Here is a 25,567-nt window from a genome sequence, read left to right as displayed (position 1 = left end):
TTTATACTCCTTATAGACTCACCTTTAACATGTTTTTTATTTTTTTATTTTTATTTTTTGTTAACTTTAATAATCGGTGTTTTAACAAACATTTTCAAGTAGACCTTTAATCTCTCTTTCTAAACAAGTGAAAAACTCGGACGCACGTGGGTTCAAAGGAAGTGTGATTAGTATTCAAAGTTTGACCTAGGTTATTCTGATCTTATAGAATTGTGCTTTCAAATGGACCACCATGTATGTGTGTTTGTGTATATGAGTGTGTGTGTAACATCTGGTTCCTGATATGTATTTTAACTTCTAAATTATACAATTTTGTAGAGCAAATCAACGAGTTGGTAGCCTCAACTCGTCGTGTAGAAATGTTATGGATCGTGTGTTTTTAAGTGACCAACTCGGCGAGTTAGGAGGCCTCAACTCGACGAGTTGTCTGGAAGAAATGAAACCCTACATTCGGGGTTTTGCACCCTATTTAAACAACTTTAGCCCCATAAGTTGGCCTCATTTCCAGCCTCCACTGTCCTAAACCCTAACCTAGAAACCCTAAGGCATCTTTGAGTGATTGTGAGTCATTCTTGAGTGTGTTGTGTGTGTTTGAAGCCATTGGAAGAAAATGGAGCTTGGAGATACAAGAAAGAGCTGCTAGATCCAGAATCCTTGCTTCGTTTTCGACATCTTTCTGGTAAAAAGTCTCAACCTTGCCTTGTGGTTATTTAGATCTTCATCTTAGTGTTCTTTTGTCTGTTTTTATCCAAATAGAAGCATTTTCGAATAAAGGGACTAAAATTGATAAAACGTGAAACTTTGGAGACTTGGAGAAGAAAAAAAGAAAAAACCCACGAATCTGCTATATTCACGACGTGAGCATTAAAGGTTCACGACGTGAGTAGGAGTATTCTAGAAGATTGACATCGCGAAGAAGAGTCCTTAGCCAACACAGAGATCCACTATTCATGTCGTGAGACATATCCATTCACGACGTGAACTTGGAAAAATCAAAAAGTATATATATCCTTGTCCATTATGACTTAGGGAGACTTTTGGCTGCTTGGAGGGTTCCTGTAGACAATTTTGAGACGAAGAAAAGTTCTGGAATTAGCTATTAGCATCCAAGGAGAAGAGAGTTCATAATTAGTTCAATCGTTTGGTACCTTGATCATGTCAATTACTTTGATTTGTTTTAGTTTGATTTTGAGTATGAGTAGTTGAATTTAATAACTCTTGTTTAGCTAGATGAAACTTTGACTTATGGTTTAGCTAATTTATTATGGATTTGATTAGTTGGTATTGAGCTTGTGTTCGATTATTGATAACTAGCATGCTAATATTTGATTATTTAGTTACTTGAATTCATATTATGTGTAGCTTAGTGATAATTAAATTACATTAACTTGAAACCTAATGATTTAGTGAACATTAAATTGCTAGAGTTGGGATCAACCAAATCTTAGGAAAGTAATTGAAGTAATTAAATTTAATTATGTTAGAGAGCATATGTTATGACCATAATTATGTTTGCCTAATAAATATTATATAGTTTATTCATAATCATAACTAATTATGTGTTTGATTTTGTGTGACCATGCATAGTTTTACATGAATAAGTTAATTATTGGTAAATTTAGACCTAAATTACTAATATAATATAAATTAGATAACCAATTTTTATAATCTATAATTGTTAGCTAACCAGAAAGAAGAATTCTATTCGAACTAAACGGGAGTATTTTTAGTAATTGATCGAATTTCGTGTTAAGAGAGTTAAGTTCATCTAAACTTGAAAAATTAGATAAATTCCATTTCGTTGTTAATAATTAGGTTAATTTAGTAGTAGATAGATTAATTAGTCAAAACCGTTCCATGTGATCGACACCCCACTTACCCAACTATTCTATAATTTGACTATGTACGCTGCCTAGGTGCTATTTAGTTAGTTAAGTTAGTTAGGTTATAAATATAAAATTAGGTGTAGCTATTTGTACGCATCAAGTTTTTGGCGTCGTTGCCGGTGAATGACTTATTTGATTGTTTATTTATTTGTTTTAGATTGATCGATCCTTTTTGTGGGGTAAAACCTGCAAAAAGTTACTTTTCCAGCTTAGATTTTATTTTCAGTACTAGATTCACGACGTGAATTTAGTGTTTTTCTCGTTTTTATTTTATTTTTTATTTTTTTCTTTTCTGTTAGTTTTTTGCGACAACACAAGGTGGTAGTCTTTACCACGTCGTGGTGGCCAGTCAGTAGGAAGTTTTTATTTAGTTTTTGTTCAGATTTACGTTTTTATTTTGTTTATTTTGAAAGAGTTCATGACCAGAGGCTCTAACACACCTTTGGTGCCACCACTTGAAGATCCAGAGTCGACCCTTCGCAAAAAGAAGGATAAGAACGTGAAAGAAGATCAAACACCAAAGAAGACACCCTTACAAGAATTCAATTCAGTGTTCTCAAAGAAGTTGGGGAAGAAAGCGGAAGAGTCGAGTTCATCTTCAAAGGACAAGAGCAAGGTTGAAAGCTTAGAGCAAATACCTATCCCAACCGAATCCAAGTACAACTCCAAGACCGAATTTGGACTATATACGAGTGAACCCGAGAACGAGCCAAGAAACGAGATGGAAAACATTGAAGAAATGTCAATGGGAGCTTACAAGAAGCGAATTTGAGACGATGTTGGCCATGGGTTAGTACAACCCGCGATTCTTGCCACTGCCACATTCGAGCTAAAGGGACACATCCTTACTTCACTTGAGGATGTTTCATTTTATGGAAAGGATCATTGTGACAACCCGAAATTTCTAACTTATACATTATTCATTTTTCTCAAATTTAGCCTCGTTTTGCTGTTTTATAATGAAGTTTTGGGTCTATAGGAGTGCTTGAGACTTAGTATAATCAAGATATGAGTCGTATAATGGGTTAGTATGTGTGTATCATCACAAAATCGGGCTAAACACACCAAACAAGGTGTGTGCGGCAGCACACTCTCCCATATATATACTACACTTGTCATTTTTAAACACTTTTTCACTTCTTCAAAGCTAGAACACGTTTTCTCTCAAGTATCATCCAAAGTTTCACGCCAAACTTCAATCAAGTGAGTGATTCATCCTTTGTTTAGTTAATATGTGACCTTAACTAGCCTTTCCCCTTGTCGTGATCCATGAAAACATCCATTTTTAGTCAAGAACACACACTAGTTTTGGACCTTAATCACCCTTTCAAGCCTATATAACGTGTATACAATTATCATAACTTGATTATATGCTAAGAATACTTGATGATATGCTAGAAAAACATGATTTTAACATGTTCATAAAGGGTGTGCGGCCGCACACATCATGCTGGCCACACACACCCTTTTTAGGTCCAAAAGTGGTAATAAACTTCATATAAGGCTAAAGCATGAAGTAATAAACCTTCCTAGATGAGTCCTAAAGCCTTAAAATACGTTTTAGCACACTCCATAGGGAGTGTGCGGCTGCACACACTCCCTGGCCGCACACACACAAATAGTGTGTATTTTGACCATACACTCCCTTGTATAACCATATACCCCTTATATACAATCTTATATGGTTGTACCACTTCAAAATAAGTGTTTACTAGCCCCTAAGGTGGTTTCAATTAAATAATTAGTTGTTATAAGCACTAATTATATTCATATATGTATCATTATATGTTAAATAGGATCTGCGTGTGTGCTCAAGTCTTCACTTGACACTTAGCATTCTATACAATCCGTTCATCCAAACCACTCACTACATGTGAATTCATACCCCCTTAATCAATATTTTAAATGTTTTTAAATGCTTTTATGGGGGGATACAAGTTGAATCATGCTAGTTATTATATCAATCACATGTGATTAATAAGTAGCATACAAATGGATTTACTACTCTTTTAGCTATTTTACCAGACAAATCACTTCAAATGGCTTTCCAAAACGTTTTTACTTGTTTAAAACTCTTTATCAAACTGTCTTTCATATTGAATGTTTCTTTTCAAACTCTGTTACAATTGTGTTTCAAACAAAGGTTTCCTTATACTTTAAATTGTTCTTATAAAACAAAATGCTTTCAAATCGTTTTACAAACTGACATCAAGTCATCCTTTCTTAGTTACTAAACTTTTCAATGGTTTTACAAAACTTCTGTTATACTTTTATATTGTCAAATACATGCCTATGTATGTATAGTTATATAAGTAATGTTTAAAGGACTTAGGAAGGCTAGCTCGCTTTATCTCCTTTTCCTCGTTGGGATGTGGCTTTAGGGCATCGGTTATCCGTCCGAAGGTCGTCTAAATATTAGATATATATTATGTATACATATATAGACATAAAAGTTCTATTAGTCAATTCAATACCCTTGGGTAGCAAGGGTATACGTTCATGTTCATACGTACAAGTCATATTACTAGTAAACTACGATAGGCGTAGTTTAGGAAGTTACTACTACTATTACTAGAACAAAGAATCATACAATGAGTCAATTCAGTACATTTCAATACTTGATAGATAAAGAGAACACACAATACGGCTAGTACACATAGTACATTTCAATACTTGCTATATAGAGAGAACACACAATACAGCTAGTACACGCAGAACATTACAATACATACAAGCTAGACAGAGGGAGAACATACAATACAACTAGCACATTCATTACATATACATTATTAAATTTATGTGAGCCACTAAACGGGGCGTGGCACTACCTGCCATGACCGTTTTTGTATCCAAAATCTCCTTAATTGGGGAGCGTATGAGTTTGCGTATAAATCTATACTAGATTGACTATCCTACACCTTGCTGCTCGCTATAGTGGGACTTGCAAGTCTACGGGTGCCAAATGTCATTTCTTACGGCATCTTACATCGTCGTTTTACTAGAGTCGGTAGCAGGATACAGGCCGATCACATGGTACTTTAAATTACAATTGGTTTAAGGTGGTTAGTACAGCAGTAGTCACGTATTACAATACTACAGTACTATAATATTTTTCCCATTACATTCACTTCGTGACATTTACACGATGCACGGTAATGTAAAAACTATGTTTTTGGTTAATAGTAGTCGGATTTGGGAAAATACACACTCTTACAAGAGACACACACAGATACTAGATGCCTTGGTAGAAGGCTACTTTTAGTAGGAAACATAGGGTTTTCTAGGAGGTTCAAAACTTTTACATACTTACACTTCACATACTTACAAATACTTTCTTACAAATTCAGACACTAAAATACTTATGATCTAACTAGCTTTAAAGCTGATACTCTCTTTCAAAATAACTTGTATCCTTAGGTCAACAGTAGATAGGTACCGATGCAAGGTTTAGAGAAGATGGAGCTCGTTCAAGACTCATCTTTCATTTTGATTTATACTTTAGTGTCTATTAAACATGTCAGAACACACCTGTATTAAAACTATATTATTAATGCAATGGATGATGTTGTTGCTTGTTTACTACTATTCATTGTTGTGATACTGTACATGATGTCCTCCGCCCCAAAACGTTTCCGCCGTTCTATGGTTTTGGGGTGTGATAATCATGAGGATGCTTTTAAGCATCTAGATGAGGTCAATGACATTGCAGATTATTTCAATGTCTCGAAGATTATTTCAATGTCTCGAATGTTAATAGAGATACCATCTTGCTAAGGATGCTTCCCATTACTTTTAAAGTAACTGCTAAAGATTGGTTAAAAGCACTTCCACCTAGTACAATTACTACTTGGGCTCAGATGCGCGAACAATTTTTGGACCAATTTTGCCCACCATCAAAGATAGCTAAACTCAAGAAGGCAATAGTCAACTTTGCGCAACAACCGATGGAGTCACTATACGAGACATGGGAGCGTTACAAAGGATTGTTAATGAATTGTCCTCAACATGATCTTAATGTTCAACAAGAGATGTTTATTTTCTATGATGGGGTCAATGTTATGACAAGGCAACTCCTTGATTCTCAAGGGACACTAACAAAGAAAAATCCAAGGGAGGTTAAGGAGTTAGTTGAAGAATTCGCAAAACACTCTTGTGAGTACCACAACCCAAGACAAGATTGAACAAAAGGCAGTGACGGTGCACATTCTGAAGATATGGCTGCTATGATGGCGATGTTAAATAATATGGACTAGAGATTGACCCAAATGGACCAATCAATTCATGCAACAGGAGTTGGATGTGAAAGGTGTAATGGTACACACTTAACTAAGGATTACAACTTGGATGAGTATGGGAATAAGAAGGATCAAGTATGCTACTCGAGTGGGGACAAGTATGATGAATATTGGAGAAAGCCAAATAAGGAGTGGCTGCCATACGACGAGTACAATAAGTAGAAGGAGGAAAAATACAGACAGACTGGCAGGGGCTTCTACTAAAAGGAGCAACCACCAACTGAGAAGAAAACTGATCCGAAGATCATGTTAATTCGTTTCATGGAAGCTTCAGAGAAAGGACATGATGATACAGATGCAACATTGAAGCATCAAAGAATAATGATAAATGAGCATCAAACTATGATGAAAAATCAGCAAGCAATGATGATTGACCAACAAACATCATTAAGGAATCAGCAAGCCTCCATCTACAACCTTGAAGCTCAACTTGGTCAACTTACTACTTTGGTGAATGAGAGATTATCACCCCAATTTCCTGAAAAGAATACTCATTCCCATGTAATGATGATTTATATTGTAGAAGAGGCCATCTCTGAGTTCTTAGAAGCACTAGAGGAAGAGCCAAAGCCATCTGAACCAAAGCCAAAGCAATTGAAGATTGAAATCGAAGATATTGCTGAAGTGCCAGACCCACGACGTGAGCCCAATATGCTCACGTCGTGGGCTCAGACTGAATATAAAAATTATGTAACTGTGTCGGCCTATCAACCGCCTTTACCATTCCCGTCTTGAGCTAATCTCAGACCATTGGAATGGGAACATCTGGAGTTTATCAAGCAAGTGAAGGGTATTCCTATTAATACTCATTTTATTGAGTCACTATCTAAAATTCCAGAGTATGCTAAGTTCCTTCAAGACCTTATAGACACTCGGAAACAGTTAAAGAAGAACTCCAAAGTTATTCTTAGTGAACAAAACTCAAAAGTTGTATTGGGAGAGATACCTAAGAAGATGGGAGATCCTGCACGCCTCACTCTTCCATGTGAGTTTGGAAACAATTTGAAGACTTATGCTTTAGCTGGTTCTGGGGCTAGCATAAATTTGATGCCATATTCATTCTATCAAAAGCTAAATATTCATAAAATGAAGGCTACAAAGATGACCATTCACATGGCCAATCATTCAATGACCCATCCTAGGGGGATTGTAGAAGACATCCTTGTTAAAATTGGGAAGTTTGTTTTCCCAGTTGACTTTGTGGTTATGGATATGAAAGAGGATGTTAATGTCCCGATCATTCTTGGTCACCCCTTACTAAATACTGTCAGAGCTTTAGTTGATGTTCGTGAATCCAAGCTTACATTGAGGGTTGGTGGTGATGAGGAAGATTTTGGAGTACAAGATGGATTTCAAGGAGAAGATGTTCAAGGAGAGGTGTTCAATATGGATGAAGAAAATGATCTTGAAGAATCATAGAAGCTTATGGAGGAGGAAATCACGACAATTCATCAAGTCAAATGCACCAAGCCAAGAGCATCCGTTCCACTTGTTTTCGAAGTGTTTGCTTATAAAACACCAACACCTTTGGTAAGTGAGGAAAAAGATGAATTGTCAAGTGATGAAGACGAGGTTACATCGAAGGAAACAAGTCCAGTGGCGAAGGAAGAAAAGATTACTATGGAGCTTAATAAGAGTAATGAAAAATTAGAGACTGAAGGGATCAAACGCAAGCTCAATGTAGATGAAGTGAAAGCTAAAAAAGAGAATTCAAATAAGGCATACATTAGATGAGTTCAAGTGTACAAGAGGCGTTGGAAAGAACAGATAATTCAGGTGGTGATGGACTCCCCTAACAGCTTAACGTAGGGAGGCACGGAGTCCAACTCACGAATCCATAAAAAAAGAAGCGCTTCTTGGGAGGCAAACCGAGTTTGGTTTGGATTTTCTTTTCTTTTTAGTTTTTGCATTTTTAGTTTTAAGGAAAATCGATCATATCATCTAAATCATTTTGTGCATAATAGAACACTGAATGTGGGGTCATTAAGTGGTAATAAATAAGTGACTTAGTTAATTAAAATTTAAAGTTTTTAAGTTCCAGACAAAATTCATGTCGTGAATTAGTATGATTCACGACATGAGTCCAGGAAGACTTACAGACTTCTATTTGTTAGCCCAATACATGCCCCAGCCCAATGATTATTTAATTAAATGGCCTAAATTCTCAGCCTACGTGAATTCACGACGTAAATCCTTACCATTCACGACATGAATCTTGTATAATTTCTTGGATTTTTGTTTTGTGGTTGTTTGTTGTTTTGTTTTGCAGAAATGGGTGCAAGACGCGAGGTTCCAACCGGGGTGGCTAGTTTGCACCCGTTCTATGTTTTTCCGACAACTGGGTCCCGAGATGTTTTGACACGATGCAACAACCGGCTAGGATGGTTGTATAATCGGGAGATTGATGTTGCCCCAACCATTAGTTGGGCAATATTGAGGGAGGTTGGGCTTGTTGATCAGATGTCCCGGTATCTCACAAAGTTATTTTTGGGGAACGGATTTTCCTTTACATGCAAAGGGTGGCATAATTTGTTTGCTATCCAGGAGAGGGTGTACAAGGAACTTTGTGTGAAATTCTTTGTGACTGTGGCATTCCATAAGAATGTCCAAGATCCTACTTTCCCGCAAGCCTTGGTTTTCTGTCTCGGGGGAGAATACCGAGAATGTAGTCTGGTCGAGTTTTCTTGTAGGATGGGGTTATATGAGACCCATGAGAACATGACTCATGAGTTTGTTATGTTTTTTAGGGAGGCTGATCATGGATACGAGAATGGGGTATCGGGGATCGAGTTCTGGAGTAACATTGCCTCTGGAGTGTTCAATTCCGGGGTGTCACCAGAAAGCAGCATTAGATCCCTTTTTCACTGCCTTATCCACCGGTTCATCACATTTTCTATCAACCACAGACGCCATGGGGATAAGGTCACAAAGATAAAGTTGTTCTTTTTATGGTCGATTTTACAGCCGAGAGTGTGCTGCAACATTCCATATTTCTTGGCCCTTTATTTAGCAGAATATGCTGCAAGTTCCCGCCCTGGGAGCCCTATTTGTGGAGGCCACTTTATCACTCGTTTGGCCTAGTCTTATGGTTTGATCGTTCCCGACATCATCCGCTCTTTGACTTGTATGGAGGGGAACGAGTTTACTATGGGATATTTGGAGACAATGCGGGTAGTAAGGAATTATGGAACACGTTGGGGGATTATGAATGATAATGATGAGGATGATGATCAACAACATGAGCAACATGAGCAACCCGAGCAAAAACCTCAACCATGACACCGAAGAAGAAATGTGAGAGCCCGAGGAGATATGGAGAGAGATCGTAGAGTGGAGCAACAATATGTGTGTGGAGTACCCACCAACCCATTTCAAAGTCGGGTTGGTTCTTATATAGATAATCTTCACGGTGGGATGACTTACAACACTCAGTTGCTTGAAACCATGTTCTCTCATATGAATCTGGGACAACCACCCACTGTGCCACCTCAATGCCCGTATATCCCGACGTGGGAAGAACTTTGGATTCCAAGGGGCGATGGAGCGGGGATGAGTGGAGCTCATTACGATGAAGAAGATGATTGATCATTTTTATTTTGATTATTTAGTTTTTAGTTTAATTTGGTTTGTGTAGTTTTTGAACTTGTTTGTCTTGTTAAACTATTGTTACGTTATTATGTTGCTTTATTTTTCCTTTTGGTTGTTACATTTCAAATTTGCTAAGGGAGTCTCGGGAAGGAAATTCGAGATAAGAGCGTATACATCTAGGCAAGCATCGTTTAGAGTCTAGTGTCAAGAATCGAAGCCCATAATTGAAAATAAGTGTGGGGTGAGACTAGAGAGAGGATACAGTTAGAGAGTCATCAAATACTGCATTTAGAAGAGTCTTAATTCATTAAGACATTGGTTGGAGTGCATAATTTTAGAATGGGAGCCGGACTATTTCAATTTTTGGTCGCCCAGTATTCACATCGTGAGGCTTTATTCCTCACATCGTGAGTTCGGTTAGTAAGGGTTTAGAATCTACGTTTTCGTGCTTTCACGATGTGATCTTTATTACTCACGTCGTGAGTATTCTATTTTCATAATACCAAATCCTTTTCATTTCCATTCACTTCATGGATCATCAGTACTACTCTATTTGGAGTTCTTTTGAAGACTGTTTTGGCTCGTTTCCTCCACCATATAATGTGGCGTATGCTTTCCCACATTATTCTTATTGCTTAGAGATTTACACCATCTTTGTTGAAGATTGAAGTTTTGATTCCGTATTTTATTGGCGCTTTATATATCTCGCAATGATCAAGATCCATGTTCCTATTTAGAAGAAGTCCATATTCGAATGCACATTTTATCCGCACGATTGGAGTTCGATCTCGCCACTACTATCCCAAGGAAGTCTGTTCCTTTTTCTCCCTTTTATTGCTTTTGATTTATTTTATGCATACAATGAGGGCATTGTATGTAATAAGTGTGGGGTAGGGGTCGAAAAAGTAAAAAGTAAATTGCTAGAAATTCTAGGAAATTTAATAATTTTGAAAATTTAAAATAAATTTTCACAGGTTTGAAATAATAATATAATAATTTATATAGTAATAACAATAGTTTGAACTTAAGTTACTAGTGTTATATGGGGTGATCCGATGAGAGCTCAAATGTTTAGTTGAGCCAATACACGTTATAATGCATTTGTGGCCTCCTTTATTCTAGTGAAATCATGGGACAAAAACACAACCTCGCTTAGTTTGAGGAGTGCAATATGTTTAGCAGCCTGTACTTGAAATGTATCCAGGAAAACTAATATCTTTAACCAATAAGGGTTGAAGTTAAGCGCCCTTGTTTAAGCATGTAGTTTTTGAGTGAAAAAAAGTGAGTACATGTAAAAAAAAAAAAGAGAAATTACCAAAAAGTTGAAGAATTTTTGGAGCAATCAAAGTTTGAAGATCAAAGATCAAAAATTCTGAATAAATAAAAATTGAATATACCAAAAATCACACAAAAAGGTGGTGAATTCGAAGAGATCAAATATCAAATATCAAAGAGAGTGAAGAATTCAAGAGCGCCATATTGTGGTATCTTAAAGTTGCAATTCTTTAGTTTATGTATGCTTGGGTAGCTTTACAAAAATACATTGAGGTTAGGAAGTTTTATGCGGATAGATTTGGAGGGATGCATAAAATGAGCATTGTTCAAAATAAGTGGGTGCGTGTTTATGAGGATTGTGAGTATTTAGAATTGAGGGGGGTCCTTAGGAAAATTTTAGACACAAATGCACGCGTTGAGGTCTTGATATAATGGTTGAGTTTGAGTTGGATCGTTCTATGTGATGTTGGTGTTAAAGGTTTGAATGAAATAATTAGATTTGCTTGAGGGCAAGCAAAGCACAAGTGTGTGGTATTTTGATATTGCCATATTTATACATATTTTTAAGCAATATTTATTTACATTTTTATTAATAATTTGGTTATTTGCATAGAATTATGGTACTTATAAGCTTAAATTATATTTTGCATCCAAACAGAAGCATTTTCGAAGAAAGGGACTAAAATTGATAAAACATGGAACTTTGGAGACTTGTAGAAGAAAAAAAAGAAGAAACCCACGAATCTGCTATATTCACGACGTGAGAGTTGAAGGTTCACGATGTGAGTAGGAGTATTCTAGAAGATTGACATCGCAAAGAAGAGTCCTTAGCCAACACGGAGATCCACTATTCGTCGTGCGATATATCCATTCACGACATGAACTTGGAAAAATCAGAAAGTATATATATATATATATATATATATATATATATATATATATATATATATCCTTGTCCATTACGACTTTGGGAGACTTTTGGCTGCTTGGAGGGTTCCTGGAGATGATTTTGAGAAGAAGAAAAGTTTTGGAATTAGCTATTAGCATCCAAGGAGAAGAGAGTTCATAATTATTTCAATCGTTTGGTACCTTGATCATGTCTGTTACTTTGATTTGTTTTAGTTTGATTTTGAGTATGAGTAGCTAAATTTAGTAACTCCTATTCAGATAGATGAAACTTTGACTTATGGTTTAGCTAATTTATTATGGATTTGATTAGTTGGTATTGAGCTTGTGTTTGATTATTAATACCTAACATGCTAATATTTGATTCTTTAGATACTTGAATTCATGTTCTGTGTAGCTTAATGATAATTAAATTACATGAATTTGAAACCTAGTGATTTAGTGAGCATTAAATTGCTAGAGCTCGGATCAATCAAATCTTAGGAAAGTAATCGAAGTAATTAAATTTAGTTGTGTTAGAATACATATGTTATGACCATAATTATGTTTGCCTAATAAATCTTATATAGCTTATTCATAATCATAACTAATTATATGTTTGATTGTGTGTGACCATGCATAGTTTTACATGAATGAATTAATTATTAGTAAATTTAGACCTAAACTAGGAATGAATCTCGCGTTGTGAGGTTGGTTACGCATTCACGCTTCATTTCACCAGAGGTTCCTCTATGAATAATCATTTGTTATCCAAATATTTTGTTAATATTCCATCGTTATAATAATCATCCATATCCATTGACAGGACAACAATTATCCTTAAAATAATTTACGTTCTTAAACAATTCTAATGTTTTGGTCTTAAACAATAGACATAAAGCAGCTATAAATTTGTTTCTCTAAAAAGCATTTCATCAAATACAAAATTTCATCAAATACAAAAGTCGCAGTGCATGCCACATTACAAAGCTTGTTCGGTGCACTTACATACCTCTCATACTATAATGGTAATGAAACATATAAATTTCTTATATTGTTAAAAAAATAATAAATTAGGTTGCTATTTTCTGAAATTTACTCAAAATAATATTAAACAAAATACCAAAATGTATGATGGAGTGTTAAAAAAATTATCTTTTCTTTATCAAGTAAAAAGTCAATGTCAAGAGTTTACATATAGGTCTACTTTGTTGCCGATTTGAATTCACTTATTAAGAACATCTTCAAATCATTTGCCTCTTTCATTCTGATGAAAGCAACAAACTAATCACACAATATGCAAAAAAAAAAACCCCTTAAAATCATGGCAGTTGCACAAGTTTTTGTTTTGATTTACCTATGACTTAGAAATTAGGTGTTTAGTTGCTTTAAAGGCTCTATTTCACGTGAGAATTATGTCATGGAAGAGAGATTATGTGCTTTCAGTTTCACATATCTGCTAAGCTCATGCTATAACTCGAGTAAATTATGTGAAACAGAAAAGTAGTTCATCAAAAAAAATATATATAAATTAATGAGAAAATATTGGAATAATAATGTATGTCATTTTTCAAGAAACATATTAAAGTTTAGACCTTGTTTGAAATAGGACCTTGTGCAAGATAAGGTTTCTCATTTCTTAGATGATGAAAGGAATAAAACACTTGGCCATTTTACCCTTACATTCCAAAATCCAAAACTTCATAATATCCATCAGTTTTAACATGAGAAGAGTTGGGAGGGAAAAAAAGACAAATAGGTAAAGATTAGTGTTTAACCCATTAAGTCATCTTGTCTAGATTAAGTAAAAAAAGAAACAGTCATGTATGTGCTTATATACCATCTTCTGATATTTACGTGTAAAAATGAAACTTTAAAGCCCTTAAATCTTATTTATACAAATAACCACAAACAAAATCACAAATCTAATATACAAACAATTAATCAATTTTGATATATAATATTATACTACTAACCTTAATAGTATCAGTTGCCAAAGGGCTTATAACCCAACGGTATCAGGTGGTGTCCTCCCTCTTTGAGGTCGACGGTTCAAGTCCCGTCGTGGACATAGGTGGAATTAGGTGGTATTAGTTTAGGAGTATATTAGATTTGCCGGTTCAAAAAAATAGTACCAGTCAAAAGGTCGCTCCAAAAAGTAACGTTTGCCAAAGTTGAACCTGGGATCAAAAACAAAAACCAATGTTTCATTCTTTGATTTCTTTGTTTGAGTAAATCGCATAAACCAATATATGACCAGTTACAGTTAGAGACCATGTTGCCGCTTCCCTTAGTGAAATCAACCCAAAACTTTCATGGGTGTTTCTGATTAACAGGTTATTAGGAACCTAAATTAGACCAAGATAGGATCTTTATCACAAATTTGTCGAATTCCAACATAGACAATGTTTGATTCGCTTGAAATTTTCTGATAATTTGTCGAAAATAAATCAAATTGGTGAGGGGGGTAATAACTGACAGCCTGAGTTGGATAACAGATCAAAAACTTATCACATTTAGCTTATGTTATAAATCCTAAGTTACAAAATATAGTATCAAATTATCTCACAAAGAGCCATTAGATGATTTTCAAACGATAGTTCTTGGTTTTTTTGTTCCACATAAACAATAGATATGAGAATGCAAGAAAAACACTGCATTCCAGGAAAATTAAGAGACTTTGTAGAAAAATTGCCAAATACTATCATCTTTTTACTACATTTTCATAGTGAGTCCAAAATCAATAATTATCGCAAGAAAATGGGCTGAGGAACAACAATCTTAAACATATCTTTTACTTGTTTCTCTTTTGCTTTCTCTTCCCCCTTCTTTTATTGACGCAAACTATTAACATCAAAAAAAAAAAATCAACCGATGAATTAATTAAAAAAACATGAAATCAGTAGTACACGCAAGCAAGGTTGGTATGTGAGTTCATCTTATTCAATTTTCAGTCATGAAACCGAATTGTAGGTTAGTTCGAATGCCAAATCATAACCTATTACCTACAAATCACAAAGCGACTGTGAGGAGTGGAAAAAAGGGCACAAATCGACTTTGGGGAGCAGAAGAAAGGGTGGTCTTTTAGAGCCCAACGAAGTGAATAAGGAAATCAAATTTGCAGCAGACCTTGATGTTTCTCTTCAATCCCAAATCATAACCTATTACCTGAAAATCACAAATCGACTGTGAGGAATGGAAAAAAGGGCACAAATCGACTTTGGGAAGCAGAAGAAAAAGTGGTCTTTTAGAGCCCAACGAATGAAGAAGGAAATCAAATTTGTAGTAGACCTCGATGTTTCTCTTCCTCCTTCTTCTACCGACGCAAACAAAAAACATCATAAAAAATAATCAACTGATCAATCAATTAAAAAAACATGAAATCAGTAGTACACGCAAAAAAGGTTAGGGTTCCTGCAAGTGGATATGGTCTGCCGGTTAGACGAAGAACAACGAATATGGCAGATCGATTTTGACGACAACGAACCTGAAGAAGCAAGCAAAAGTAGTGGTGCTCGTGGTTGTTCAATCAGTGGGAAACACATGTTGATGACCTGCATGAAAAACAAAATGGAAGAAGGATTACCTGGAAAAACAACTGGTTATGTAGCCAGCCGGTGGAATGGTGGGAGGCAGTTATCGATGGATGATTTACAAAATTGGAAGAAGAAGGGTAAGAATCGTGTTGAAGGGATGCATAAGTAAAAAAGAAGTGGTAGAAGCTCTATGAATACAATGACAGTGGGAATAGATACAATTGAGGGTGAGTAAGCAAGGAGATGCAGAAGAAAAAAAGGGGAAGAAGCCACGTATCGGTTGTGTTAGAAGCTTGGCGATGGTGGAATAAAGCAGTTTCCAGAAGTTGGAACCCAAATTTGTATGTTAATGACATACTCCTTATAGGAAACGACATTTCAACTTTGCAACAAGTTAAATCTTGGCTTGGAAAGTGTTTCGCTATGAAGGATATGGGAGAGACTGCCTATATCCTAGGGATAAGGATTTTGAGAAATAGAAGTAAAAGACTAATTGGACTTAGTCAAAGTACATATTTGGATAAAGTGTTAAAACGTTTTAGCATGGAAAATTCCAAGAAATGAGAGTTACCTATCCAAAGTAATACCAAACTGAGTAAGACTCATAGTTCGAGTATTAATGCAGAGATAGCAGATATGAGTCGAGTTCCATTTGCTTCCGTTGTTGGATCGATCCTATATGCTATGACATGTACTCGCCCTGACGTAGCTTTTGCTCTGAGCATGGTTAGTCGATATCAGGAAAATCCAGGTACAACTCATTGGATAGCGGTCAAAAATATTCTTAAGTATCTACGAAGAAATAAGGACTGGGTCCTTGTGCTTGGTGGCAGTGATGACTCGAGAGTAACTGGGTATAGTGACACTAATTTTCAGACAGATAGAGAAAACTTTCGTTCTCAGTTTGGATGGATGTTTACCCTTAATGGAGGAGCAGTAACCTGGAAAAGTTCTAAACATGAGACCGTGGCTGATTCTACCTGTGAATTAGAATACATAACTGCAAGCGAATCATCGAAGGAGGCTATATGGTTAAATAACTTCATTAGGGACCTTGGAGTTGTGACAGACATAAAATAGCCAATGAAGATTTTTTGTGATAATGAAGTAGCGATTGCCTTGACAAAGGAACCAAGAGATCATGGTATATCGAGATATATCGACAGAAAATACCATTTTATCAGACACAAGGTAGAAGAAGGACACATCGTCGTGAAGAGGATATCATTAGAAGAGAATCCTGCAGATTCCATCACAAAGGGTCTGAGTAGGGTTAAACACTTTCAGCATGCAAGGAGCATTGGTCTGAAATATGATATTAGTTTTAGTAGTTAGATAGATATTTGGAAACTTGTAACATATTAAATTTAATTGACTTTTGATGATTAAATAACAAATAATTATTTATGAGTATTGCTTACTATCATTTGTCGATTGTTTATTATTGTGTTTCATTTTTGCATGATTTACTTCCCAAATAATTGGATTATTTGATCATCCACAGTCGATCATACTTTTGAAAGTAAATAGTGAATCAAGACTGTCATGAATTTGGTTGTAGATTTTCTAAGAGTTTAGACATAGCAATGGTTTGATGTAATATTCATGAGTACTTTTGAAATGGAGAATTTAAGTATTGGATTAACCTACACTCAGAGAGTTACTTCATGGACTTTACCACGAGTAATTATGAGATGATAACATCGTATAATCATTAAACGGAGATATACGAGTTGTTGTTTACGATTTGATCGTGCGTTGATAATGCGTAAACGCATCAGTAACTTGATGTTATAAAACGTATTATTGTGCATGATTTGATGAGTAAATAGTGCAAACATATAAGTCAAAGTTTATATGTTCCTTTTGATGTTCAATACTTGTATGTTTAATTAGAGAAAACATAGATCCAAGAATATTAGGGTTGCATGCACACATATGGATTGTTTGTTATGCTCAAAACCCATCACAATTCGCTTGTAATTCACACCATTTTCCATTGACTGCGTCGTACGTTCGACCCTTTTGCCTTCCTAAAAGCGAGTGAAAGTGATCTAAAACACAATGCCAAAAACTGTTTCCCGTTTGCGCTTTGGCTGTCCTCGAGTCACACGATAAAAAAATTCGATCTTAAGATAAAGCTTCATCCTCATATTCGTTCTAAGTCGTTCATCTTTTTTTTTTTTGTAGCTTTTCCTTTTGGTTGCCTTCTTCTATATGTTTGTGTTTCTTAGACCCATTCGTCGTCGTCATTGTCCAAGTTTATAGGTTGGGATTGAGATGATTGTGTTTGAAATTGTTGAGATGGTTGTGTTTGGAATTGTTGATGTTGAAATTGTTGAAAAGTTTGGAATTGGGGTTAATTGAATTGTTGTGGTCTTTGTTGTTGGAAGTAGTTTGGTTGATATAAAATGTTGATAAATAGAGGTTGTTGTTGGATTGAAGATGTTAACATTTGCATGTAGTTAAAACCTCGATATTGATCATTTGGAATGTTTGGAGTTGTTGGGGTGTTTGGAGTGGTTGAGGTATTTTGATTTTGATCCATACTTTGAGAAAAAAAAACGAGAGAATAGAAAGATATTTGAAAAGTTTTGAGGTGTGAAATGATATAAAAATGTTGGTATTTATATGGTTTAATTTAAAGGTAAAAAGTGATTTTTCTATAAAATTGTTAACGGGTTAATTTTTGATCATTTGCGAAATTGAATCCTATCGGTCGTAAGGACGCGTAGCAAGTACCAATCCACATTGCATTTACGGGCTAGGGGGCGGTGTTCACGCATGAACAACCCTTCCACCTCACCCTTTACGCATAAAAACATTAGCCATACCCGATGGCCTTAGGTACAGTGGTGCTTTATAGGGATGAACTTTTAAACTGAAAAACCGAACTTGGACTAGTTGAAACCGATTAGTGGTATTCGGTCCGGTTTCTGGTTCACCCAATTAATCATTTTCGGTTTCGATCCGGTTCAAACCGGTTCTGGTATCAAACACCTTCTTAGATAACACACTTCCAAATGAAACCGAACCGAATCGAAACTGGTTAGTAGTATTTAGTCCGGTTCTTGGTTCACCGTTCACTTCTTAACCATGTTTCGGTTCTTTTGGTTTCGGTCCTATTCGGACCGGTTTACATTCTTAGATCTATGTCCAGGGGTGTTTTGTGTATTAGCATCTTTGTATTGTGATTTCTTTGTAACTTTTTTTTATATGCTAGCTTCCCGTTTGCTTGTTTATTTTTATATAATTTTATGAGATGCCGCATATCACATGACACATGTTTTTGTAATGTCATTAAATGAAATCCCCACAGACATATAAAGTATAATGAAGTCTGAAAAGAAAAGAATAATTAGCTTACTTCCAATACAAGATACACCATCATTCTTAATATGAAAAATGAGCAAGAAGCTTAGAACTGACCCTAAAATATCCAAATTTGTTATGCCCATATTTATTTTGCTTATCTGCATTCGTAACAACTAAAAAAAACCAAGTTTATTATACTCGAGCAACTTCATAATGATACATGCCATGTTATGAGCTTCACGGAGTTTGTTGTCATGACACAAATAATAATAATTAAAGGATCATCTAATGATATTAAAGTATATTCGTAACGATATTGCTCTTCAATTTGGAATGCACTTCATCGCCAACTAATCACAAGCACCTTATGTTATATGATATTTCGGTCCCTATATAGTGTTGCATGTGTATAAAAGTTTGATTACTATTTAGATTGACTTTCTGATTTAAGTAATTGTGCTTACCATTTTAGTAAAGTTTTTTTTACATGTGTTATTTTATACAACTACAATTTATTTTGCGAATGCAATTATGCAAACCCTAGACCTCAAGCGTGACCCATTTAACAAAATAGGCCCATTCCAGCCCAACCCACGAAACAGCCATTTGTTTTGTTGATCTAAGTCTATAACGAACTAACAACAAATAAAGAGAACAAAAGAAAGCTCAAACTATTTAATGATCTCTATAATCCACTAGAAACAACAGCATAAAATTCAAAAACAAAAACAAAAAAACACAAAACAATACCAAATCAAAGGACTCAACCTTCTCTTCAGCAATGGGAACTTGGATAAGAAAGGGAGGTTGTTGTAGACGACGATGATAATGATGATGAAGATGAAGGCGAAGTGATACATACATGCACTTTCTCCAACTCGTTTCCAATCGAGAATGACCCATCAAAAATTATATCAATATCATCCTCAAAACTAGTACCGTGAAACAAGTCAAGCAGTTCGCCTGATTTGTCAAAAGGAATGTGTGGCACCGGAAGGAGATTGTAACTCGAGTCCATGCACAAGCTCCATGGATGATCTTCCTCAACCGAAGGTGGGAAGTCAAGGTCATGCATCTCATGTAAAGACTCTTCTTTTTCCACTATTGTTGCTTTATGCTCCTGTTGTTGTTGTTGTTGTTGTTGTTGCTGATAGTTTAGGTCATGATGAGCCTCTTCGTTATGCTCGTTTTTCAATGAGGTTATGACTTCTGTGGATTCAGGAGTAGCTTGGGTTTGTGATGCACCATTTTTTAAGCGATCCGCATATATACTTATATCGAAATTGGTCACTGCTTTAGCGCCTCGATACTCAATGGCTGCTAAGTCGTATGCTGCAGCCGCTTCCTCTTGAGTACCTTTAAAATTGTGCATAAGCCAATTAGTCATCTAACATTTTTGTTTTTATATGCTCTACTTGCTTGATACAAATGAGACTCACATGCAACATAGAGAATCATAGAGGACCAAAAGGAAGTATATTTGATTATAGAAAGAATGTCACAAGTATAAGGAATAATTTACTACATATCTTTATTTGTAGTTATAAAATTTATTTACTCTTTTGCAATAAGGGTTCTGTGCAACAAATAATGTTATAGTATACCATGTTTATATCAGTTAAAATATAGTAAACATGTAAATGCAGTGTAATATGTTGCAAATGAAATTATAAAATGTTTAACTATTAATGGTATAATGCTACTAGATATAATTATCAAATTCTTTCAAATAAAATATAATTTTTGTTAACGAATAATTAAGTGAATAAGGAGTTGTTAATTTAGAATAACAACCATAGTATATTACAAGCTTTTTAATTTCATTGGGAAGCGGGAGGGTCATGTGCCCTGTTGCAGTATATACTTGATAGAAAAGGCTTTAAAAGTTACTTTTATTCTCTATTTTTATATTTTATATTTTTACTGTCACTATATATATATATATATATATATATATATATATATATATATATATATATTATTTTGCTGATATATATGACAATATGCATGTAAAATTTTTATTGTTTTACAAATTTAAAAGATGTATTATATTATTAATGGACAAATTTTCCCAATAATAATAATAATAATAATAATAATAATAATAATAATAATAATAATAACAATAACAATTAAAGAAATAATGCACTTCTTTTGAGACGGGATCTATTTGATTGGAAAATATGAAGGGCCAGTTTTGTACGGCTACAAAGAATCCTCCCAAAGGCAAAGTCAAGATCAAGATCTACATTTGGTAAATACTTTTTTTTTTTTTTTTCCTTCTGTTTTTAAGCTGTTGAAAGTTTAATAAGAGATTATATTTAACGTTGCTTATATATTTCGTAAAGAAAGGGTTATACATTATAAGATCAATATATATACATATTCTTGATGTTATCATTGTATTTGAGGGGTATATTGCGATATATTCAAGTAATTGTGTGTGTAATGAGTCAAAAATCAAATAATACTGTTAAATAGAAAGGGAAAAAAAAGGCAAAGTGAACAAGTCAGCATGTGACATGTCACGATTACTCGCACAGCAAAATACAGAGAACATTTGCTTTAACCTAATGACCCTTCTAGAATTTAAATTTACACTTTGCGCCTTCAGTTATGAATCTTTAGCTGCCTTGACCTCTTTTAACATTTTTGGCTTAAAATCTATATGCAAAATTTTCCGAACTAATTGACATATGGATGAAATTCGGGGGAAAATAATTAAATTTTCTGATGTAAATTAACAAAAATGGTTTGAATGATATTACTCTTTTTTGTCAAACTAAATACCATTGTTCACTTATCTGAAATTAACTATTTCTGTAATTTGGTTTGAGATAATAATGAAGGCATATTACATGTGCAAATATACTTTCAATTAATTTCTAAATTCGGAAGTACTTCTAAAATCAATTTATAAAAACTTATGTTATAAGTGTTTAATCAAATAAGAAACCTATTATCCGAATAGAATTTGACCATTGTTAAATAAGCCTCTATTATTTAATTTAAAATTTATAGCATAGATTCATAAACATTGATTTTTATAAATACACTCCTTGAAATTGTAAAATTGTGCCCAAAAGTTTGACCTGGGTGTGAGCACAATGATATAGAAAATCATGCACTCAAAGTAAACAATTGTGTTCTTAATAGAAATGCATATATGTTGATATAAATGGCATCTATAAAAGGATCTTAATACATAAAGTGGCTACAGGGTGAATGACATGGTCCCATAGAGGTTATATGGTCAACATAGCAACATAAATCATTATTTCTAAAAGGAAACCATGATGCTCATATTTGAACTTAAGCTCTCATTTTTGGATTTTTATGTCTTCATGTTAGTAAGAAAACACACAAATGAGATGATGACTGATGATTAAGAGTAAAAGATAATACGTACTGTAAGTTCCCAAGTATAGATATTTGTTTCCAAGAACTCGTCCAATCCGTGCCTCCCATCTTCCATTATGATGGTGCCTACAAAAACCATGTATCGTATTAGCAATTGTATTTTTATGTAACAAATAAAGTTGTTATCGAAAAAAATGCATCTTTATTTTGTGATACATCATAAGTCAAAAATTACGTAACTAGTCAAAGTACGTAACGATGAATCATTATGATATAATGGACAAATATAATTTGAAAAATAAAGCAATCATTATAGCGAAGATGCATACGCCAAAATCAACATCATATATTAGAAAACACATGCTTGCACCTACATATTCACATGTAACATACAAAAAACATGAACATTCCCACAACTCATTCAACATGCTTTCTTTACTTCCCCCAACCATTTGGCTTTGTATAAACTTTAAGCTAGTGGCCTCAATTTTCAACTGTTTGAGATAATTATATCAATAAGTAAACGACAATAAATTTCGTTTATAGTATACTCACGTTTGGGTAGGCTTGTTGGTATAATAAAACAACGTTTTATATTCAAAAAGCATATCTTTATTGTTTTAACCAAATAAATCGAAGTGGTATGTGAAAATCATAAACAAAACTCAGTAGAATTGAAAGACAATGATGTTGGAAATGAATATTCATGTTTTGTAAGTAAAAGTTTTTTAATTTCAAAAGTATGATGGTCATTTAGATATAAAACATGAAGTATAATGGTTACATGAGTCATTTACTTCAACTATAATGTTAATGTTTAACCAACAATATGTTATAAAACGACTACTATTGTTTGAAAAAAGGGAAAGAGGGCTAGGCCACCTTTTGGTACACGAATCTATTAGTTAAAAAGTGTTTTATTTTTTTACAATAATATGACTACTTTAACTTTATAATTTATTTTCATTTGTCAAAGGAAATGTCACCTCTAAGGATATTGTGGTACTAGAGAAAGGTTTTAGTGTGTACCTTGCCACTCCTCGATATTTTGAAACACCTCTTGAAAATCCACTGCTTCTTCGCCTTAGCGAAGCTAAATATTCTTCCTTGGACAATTTCTCCATTTCTTCAATCTCCTTTTTGTATGTATCTATCTGTGATCAATGTAAAAATGATACATATATAAAGCCAAAAAGTTAAAATGGTATAACTTAGTTACATATCCTTGTCAATCATCATATGATTGTGTCTTTGTTACACATGATATAACTGGACATGACAAACTTTCTACAACTATTTTTGATGATAAGGAAGAGGAATTTTAGTCTTCCACATACACGAGAGTCTTTCTCCCACCTTGTTCTATCTTTTTGGGCGAGAAAAAGACTATAGTTCACCTTTGTTACACGTGGACATTGATGTCAGTTAAAAACGAGTATTTCTCCCACCTTGATTTACCTTTTTGGGCGGGAAAAGACTATTGATATCGATCCATGACATGTAACAAATGGGGCCTACTTGAACAAACAAACTTATCAATTACTTTTATTCTCATAGAAGGAAGATTTACATGATGGTGAGAAGAGCTTGACTACCAAACAAGTGTAATAAGTTTGCTCCAACCATTTTATAAAGTCAACTTTTGAACCCAAAATAAAGTCAAACATTAAATCTTTTTTTTTTTTTTTTAATAGTTACCTGGAAATTAAGTGTTGTATCTTGACCCCAGTATTTAAGGGCCGCAAGATCGTAGGTTCGAGCAGCTGCCTCTTCGCTATCATATGCCCCTATAAAAATACACCATTTAATGTTGAATTTAACAAAATAGTCCCAAAAACGGAATTATAAAGTTTAAAAACTCATTTATAAGGTTTAAATACTCAATTAGATTACAATGTAGGGCACTTAAATTATTAAAGTATGTTAAAAAAAAGTAATGAAAAGGAGGCAGAGAGAGAAATAAGACTTACCTAAATAAACTATAAATGCAGAAACCATGGTGGCAATCAGGAACAGGGGATCACACCAAACCATACAACCAAAAGGATAGAGTCAGAACTCAAAATTAATAAATTTAATTGACAAATTAAAAATAAAAATTATCAGAAAATTAAGATTGCAGATCTCTCTAGCTTGATTTTATTATTAATTTAATTAAAGAATTAAATATTAATTTTAAAGAAATGAAGAAAAAACAGAGAGAGATGGTGTTCACTTTGTTTCCCTTTCTTGTTCTGGATGCTGTTCCATGTTCCTTTGTCCCATAGATGTGCTTCAAATCTTCCTGTCCATCTATGCCTGTTACAATTTTCCATTAATTCTTTCGTATTTCCATGCATGCAGCTCGAAATTTCATGTAAATCAAGACGAATTTATGCATGTAACCCAGAATCTGTACAGATTGTACTCTCTGATCTTTGTCAGTTTGAGTTTGATTTAGAAATTTCTCGAAAATTAAGCTTTTGAAGATTGAAATTCACAAGATATCGAATCGAATTCGTTCTGTTTCGAGAAAATTCGAGTTTTTTTTTTCACCCATTGCCTCGAAAATTAGATAATCGATTAATTACTGACATGCATGTGCGGAATTTAAATTGGGATTTTTTCAGAAAATGATCTGATGACAGCTTAAAGTTTGAAAAATTCAAGTTATCGAATCGAATTGATTCCATTTTTGAAAAACTTTAATTTCTTTTCTCCAATTGACCCACAATTTTCATGAATGTTCCCATGCATGTAACCCAGAATCCCTCCTCCCCTGTTCTACAACCAAAACCCAATTTCAAAAATCAGCAACCAAATTTCAAAAAACTAGCAAATTTCAACAAATGGGTATCCGTTGAGATTCCAAAAACCAACTAATTTCAAGAAAAAAATTGAGGAAAAACTGTTACACAACCTGGTGACACCTCTGTAAATGGAGCTTCTGCGGGTGTTTTCAGCAGCGGCATTTTGATTTGAATTGAGAGTGCTGTTCTTGTTGTGGGTTCTAGAGGATCGTTTGGGCTTTGGAACTTGGCGTTCATTAATGCATGAAGATGAAGATGAACACGAAGACGATGAAGTTGGTGACAGCCTTCTTCTCTTCATTTTCTCTCTCTAGATTTATGGGAGGTTTTTTAGAGAGAGAGAAAGAAAGGGTGTTCGAGAGTCAGCAAATTGGGTTGTGAGAGGGAGGTAGATATATGGCTTAGCTAGGTGGGTTTGGCTAGAATCAGCCTACAAAGTTGCTTACCAAAAACAAGAAGAAAAACCACAAAGATTTTAGGGAAGAAAATTTGATTGGGGCTAAATTTTGGACAATTCTATTTTTCCAATTGTAATTACTTTATAATTTGGTATTTAAATTTAATGGAATGCTTGATTATTGGTTATAACTCAAAGTTTTTTTGTTAGTATTATAGTATATGTATCTTTTTCGTAAGTA

The 25,567-nt window shown here is 34.4% G+C and overlaps 1 protein-coding gene and 1 non-coding gene across 2 annotated transcripts; both read right to left on the bottom strand.

The window, feature by feature from the left end:
* Positions 1–5,791: 5,791 nt before the first annotated feature.
* On the bottom strand, positions 5,792–5,898 carry LOC145033199 (small nucleolar RNA R71). Its single transcript, XR_013677435.1, has one exon. It is a non-coding gene; the product is annotated as a small nucleolar RNA R71 (small nucleolar RNA).
* A 13,542-nt stretch (positions 5,899–19,440) lies between these two features.
* On the bottom strand, positions 19,441–25,305 carry LOC145031532 (uncharacterized). Its single transcript, XM_078980108.1, has 7 exons — positions 25,040–25,305; positions 24,356–24,438; positions 24,111–24,119; positions 23,839–23,927; positions 23,170–23,294; positions 22,190–22,266; positions 19,441–20,136 (listed from the first exon to the last, which is right to left on the bottom strand). The coding sequence occupies exons 1-7, from the start codon at positions 25,228–25,230 to the stop codon at positions 19,556–19,558; spliced, it is 1,155 nt and encodes a 384-aa protein (XP_078836234.1). The 5' UTR covers positions 25,231–25,305; the 3' UTR covers positions 19,441–19,555.
* Between the last annotated feature and the right edge of the window lie 262 nt (positions 25,306–25,567).

This window comes from Lactuca saligna, chromosome 2, assembly GCF_052625555.1.
Source record: "Lactuca saligna cultivar CGN05327 chromosome 2, ASM5262555v1, whole genome shotgun sequence".
Lineage (NCBI taxonomy): Eukaryota > Viridiplantae > Streptophyta > Magnoliopsida > Asterales > Asteraceae > Lactuca > Lactuca saligna.
Note: the sequence above shows the minus strand (reverse complement) of the source record. Positions and strands in the feature narration are given on the sequence as shown.

Excerpts from the sequence above, each read along its gene's own strand:
- LOC145031532 (XM_078980108.1), bottom strand. The coding sequence starts at position 25,230 with ATGAAGAGAAGAAGGCTGTCACCAACTTCATCGTCTTCGTGTTCATCT. Across the intron at positions 24,439-25,039 it reads ATTTACAGAGGTGTCACCAG|GCATAGATGGACAGGAAGAT; the intron begins GTTGTGTAACAG and ends AAATTGTAACAG. Across the intron at positions 22,267-23,169 it reads AAATATCGAGGAGTGGCAAG|GCACCATCATAATGGAAGAT; the intron begins GTACACACTAAA and ends TGGTTTTTGTAG.